The sequence below is a fragment of the Alosa alosa genome, chromosome 7 (genome assembly GCF_017589495.1).
Source record: "Alosa alosa isolate M-15738 ecotype Scorff River chromosome 7, AALO_Geno_1.1, whole genome shotgun sequence".
NCBI classification, from domain to species: Eukaryota; Metazoa; Chordata; class Actinopteri; order Clupeiformes; family Clupeidae; genus Alosa; species Alosa alosa.
Genome location: NC_063195.1, coordinates 21,659,175 through 21,664,174, shown reverse-complemented (window position 1 = coordinate 21,664,174; position 5,000 = coordinate 21,659,175). Strand labels below are relative to the sequence as shown.

Below are 5,000 nucleotides of genomic sequence, written 5' to 3'. Positions count from 1 at the left end.
TGGTATATGGTGTGGACATTAAGTTTAGTCATTAGTCTGACTTTGTGTGGGAATCGTAGGGGTCATGTTGTCACCAACAGCCCAGCTTTGGAGTCCCTGCTGTTTATGGTGGTAAACTGAAGTTCTGTAAGTCTTTTGGCATGGCCTTCTGTCAATGTAACATAATGGTGGAGGGCTATAGCAACTATCAGATTTGTGAACTAGGCCTACACAGGCCTTGACTGAAAATAATAGGCCTGTATTATGGTAAGAACATTAACCTATAGCACAGGCAAAAGGCAAAGCATTCTGTTGTGGTCCATCTCGCTAATATCCAATATCAACAGGCAAGCCCTGTCCAAATTTAAAACTCTCCAACGCTGCGCTGTCCACTCTGTCCATTGCTCGGTGTGGGGGCGCCTAGCACCGCGTTTTCGCCTGTGTATATGGTCTCCACGTGCTCTCCATGAGAAATAACACAGCGACCAAGATGCGACCAATCGGCTGCGAGCGAGGCGGGGCGCTTGTGGGGGCTGAATGGAACTTTTGCCTCTCTCCTCACTTCGGCGCTGAGGAGAGGACCGGTTTAGTGACAAAGAACGGTCTGACTCAGTGCTCTGGACTATCGCAGAAACTTGTGCACAACAAGTGCATGCATAGGGTGTCGGTTTGCTCGTTATGTCAGATTATCTCACAGCGAAAGAGAGGTTTTGATCATCTGAGGATTGTTTAGTTTTTGTGCGCACCGGAGCGCACCACCGGAGTCGTTTTCTACGGAGTGCTGAGCGGGATTTGAAAGAAGCCCTCTTCGCAACAGCAGCTATAATTCGGGATCCGTAGGATACGAGACCTTTTGGGTTCAGAGTATCAAAAGATTTCACGAACGTAACGTTGCCGCTGGTGGACTGTTTTTTGGTACGTGAAGACTTTTATTGACTGGATAAATTACCCTGTTTCTTTTCTTATATCTGAAAGGATCCTGTTTTGCAGCCGGGAAGGTGAGGATTTTTGATCGGATTTCGATTACTGCGTTCTGCTAGCTCATGCCTGCTAGTTGACATGCAAGGTGGCTAGCTAGATATTGATAGATTTGGTTTTCCGAAGTGTTCTGTCTGAAACCAGAGACTTATTTTCCAAACCACTCTGCGACATTACCAGCAGGCTAATTTTAAATGGAAGTTATCAGTGGGGCTTTGCCCATGGTTTAATTCGACCAGTTCTTAAAGTCTTTTGCACTGATTGAACGTTAACCTGTTGTTCATGAACAGGCGGTGGGGCTGTGTGTCCGTCAAGATAAGTTAACAGTTAAATTCAAATTGGAGCGCCTCTCGCAGATGAAATCTGATCTATTCGGCGGGGAAGCGCAGTAATACATTTCACCTTAACTTACATTGGACATTTTAATGGTGTATGTGGCGCCAGTGCTTTGGTTAACGACTTTTAAATTAAAACCCCCATTTATAACATAATTTGTAAATTATCCCAAATCAGATAAAATCAGCGCGTTGTGCCTTTGAATTTCCTTGGCATCCAACAGATCTACATAAACAAGATCTCTTGGAAAACATAATACGTGACACAAGGCTATATGGACATCATGCATGGATGATCTATGCTCTTTGAGCAATTAATTCGATCGGGGATGTCCGGGTAGATAAACCTCACGTTGAAGACATCAAAACAAGCTGGGGTTTACTGCAAAACCGGAGCCACAGCCTTAAGCGGATAAGTTCAAATCCCACTCTCAAATGTATTAATACCTTCCCAAGATCAATTTCTGATGGCTAAAATGAGTGGTTATCGCATAACGCCGAGACCTGACTTGTCTAATGTGACAGTGGATGACGAGGAAGGGGCGAGGTGCGCGGGCGATATGGAACAGTGTGGCCGTCAGCAAGCTCCGACCGGGACCATGTCTGTACTCGTCAAACCGGGGCGCTCGGCCACAGCTGGTCGTTGTCCGCCAGACACTGCAGGTCAAGCCGTGTGGGCGCGTTGTAACGAGGAGCGCGTGGACCCACGACCTGGCTTTAAAGAGAGTGCGCGGGAGGTCGATGAGTTGGTCGGCAACGCAGCAGGTGTGCTAAACGTCTCTGAGCAGCCCTACCGATTTCACGGGAATCCGAACGGGACTAGTAGAATGCCCGGAAGCGGCTGCCGTGGCGCACTTGAGGGGGCGAGCTCGCTCAAGGGTTGCCCTCGTCAGCGCTCGCGGAGCCCCGGCATCAACGTGTCCTCTCAGAACCAGATACAGAGAAAAGACAACTCGCTATTCGCTATGCCGGACCACGACGCTCACGGATATACTTACTACCAGGACGGCCGGGGAAACATTACACGGGACGTTTTCAATAACCGAGAAGCCCTGTTGTGCCGCGGGAGATCCAACCTGGTGTCCAGGATACAATATTGGATATGGGCGTTCATCCTTTTGTGGAACACACACGTGTTGAATGCGCAAGGTAGGAAATCGATTGTCTTGTCTGCTTTGCGTTGTCTAATGTGTATAATCAATGTTTAAAATGAATGTCTCACTCTGTTTATGAATTCTATGTTCTTCGATGTTCCCCTGTGCCCTTTCCACTGGTGTTTTTTGGTAATTGTTGTAGACCACCGTTTATTGGTGTGCAATAAGAAGAGAATTCATGTTGGGAGATTAGGTGCCAGAATACATGGTGGTGTGGGTTTTCATGCTTGAGTGTGCTTTCTCCAATGTGTGCCTGAAAAATAAAGTGTGAGTGTGTATGTGTGAGCGAGAGAAAGAGTGACAGCGGGTGAGTTGGAATGAGAGAGAGAGAGAGAGAGAGAGAGAGAGAGAGAGAGACGATGTAAAGGTCAGATGCTTTCGACTCACACATTTTCTCAGGTCACATAGGCGTCACATCCACTGAATGTCAATCTGACATATGTGTGTGTGTGTGTGTGTGTGTGAGTGAGTGAGTCGCAGGGGTGTAGGTCACAGGCCTCAGACCTCGCCCTGAGTGCCTCGTGCATTGAACCTGATTCAACGGATTTGATTTCCGTCAGTAGGCTACTGTATAGTACTGGAGCCTATCCCGTCACCTTTTCCCATCAGGGTGGCATGAAACTTTCAACGATCTTTGCTCACTGTTTGGTCCCTAGCCGAGAATTCGTATTGCCTGCGTGCCGGTGCCCCGCTGGCCAAGCACCCAAATCGGCTTAACAATGCGCCTTTAGATTACCAAAACTGTCAGGGTAGTCTAATGTACAGTGGAGCGGCTGGGTTTCTTTGGAGGCGGACATTCACAAACCTGCCAAGACAAAAAATGTAAACCCGCAGCCTGCCCGTTGACTTGCAGGATCGTCTACTTATTTTAACATGGCAACGAGATTAAGCGGATTTAAACAGAGTCCTGATCATCTCATTTTTTCCCTCCCAAAAACTGCCGTGTTTATGTCAGAGTCATTTTTTGTCTGTTAGTACGTTTTTTTTCAGTGGCTTGTAGAATGCTGATACACCAAAACATCACGCAACTTTGCGTCTATTATTCGTTGTGTAATCTTGCGGCATGCAAGGTTTAACCCCCTCCACCCCCGTTTGTAGGCTATTGTAGGCCAGACGTCTGCCTCGGTGTCCCAGTCCTACAATAAATATAACGCTGTTTGTTTTCAGTGCTTTAAGAGATCGAGTTAGGTTACTATTTCACACATCACACACTTAGCTCAATTAATTACGTGGTATCATTTGGCTGATGGAAACGTCTTTCCTACTTTACCTTTTTAGAACTCGTCTGTTTCACTTTGGCCTTTCTCCTCTTGCCCTCTTTCTCACTCATCTGTTTTCCCGGCTCTTTCTCTCTACTCCCCTCCTCGCGCTTGCAGAGTCAGCTTTCTCTTCGGTTTAATGTCAAGGTCTCGTAGAGGCTGGCCGCGACCCAAACCCGACCTGACTCGAGGTTGGACTCGGTATCGATCTCGGCGCCCGAGCCAAACGGCTAAATCGAACCAGGGGAATTAGAATCAGGTTCACCTTTCGCCTTCCACTCTAAAAGTTTAATGTTTTAATTATGGTCCTTTCCCCCACTTTCTTTCGGAGAAGAGAGCGGGAAGGATTTAAGGTGCAAGTGACCCTTGTTGCGCAGAAATTGAGAGCGCGCACTTGTGTGCTGAAGCTTACCTCGGAGAAAACCATGAGAATGAGGTTACTGACACGGTATTTAAAACTGAGGTTAAAAAATAAGATCACAGGCTTGGCCCAAATGTGATATTATGTTCTCGGTAAAAATGATGGCTCTTTGCTTGTAAACTCTGCTGGATAGCCTATTAACGGTGCTGGCATATTCAGGAATTGAATTTGGGTTTCTCCTGTGCGCCCGTGTGTGTGTGTGTCTGTGTAGTGTGAGATGTTATGCGTCTCCATGCTTCCAGCTCTCTCGCATTAGCAGCAATGCCTCTCTTGGTCTGAATAAATATGAACACCCCTAACGGTTCTTACTCCTAGAGAAATAAGGTCAGCGATGCGCGCGGTGCTGCGGCGGATCATCTTAATTGATAACCGGCATGACAGTGCAAGTCTTCGCCAGGAAAATAAACCGTCCAATCAATCTGATTAGCGCGGACCGACTCAGCAGTGAGGACTGTCCGGAGCGTGCTTGTGAATCACAGATGAGCTTAGTAAATGGGGAAATGGTGAAGGCTGTGTGTGTGTGTGTGTTAGAGGGAGTTGGTGCCCAACATAGAGGGGAATTAAAAAAGACATTAGCAAAAGGTCCGACTGATAAGGAAGTCAAGTGGTTATGTAGCAAAGGGAGAGAAATGATAGATGGAGAGAGAGAGAGAGAGAGAGAGAGAGAGAGAGAGAGAGATGGGGGAGAGAGAGAGAGAGAGAGAGAGATGGAGAGAGATGGAGAGAGGGCGGGAGTGAGGAAGACACATCCTCCTATCCCTGCTGGAATGGAGTAAATAGAAGAATTAATTTGGAGAAAGGGGCTCAGCCTTCCAGGAACAAAAGTGGGAGGTAGAGAAAGAGAGCGAGAGAGAAAGTGAGAGAGATAGTGAGA

At 47.3% G+C, this 5,000-nt stretch overlaps 1 protein-coding gene across 1 annotated transcript in view; it reads left to right on the top strand.

The window, feature by feature from the left end:
* The first annotated feature begins 566 nt into the window (after positions 1 to 566).
* Positions 567 to 5,000, top strand: part of sdk1b (sidekick cell adhesion molecule 1b) — a 296,641-nt gene continuing 292,207 nt past the window's right edge. The window contains 1 exon segment of the mRNA XM_048249003.1: positions 567 to 2,441. Coding sequence (XP_048104960.1) covers positions 1,760 to 2,441 — 682 coding nt within the window. The 5' untranslated portion in view covers positions 567 to 1,759.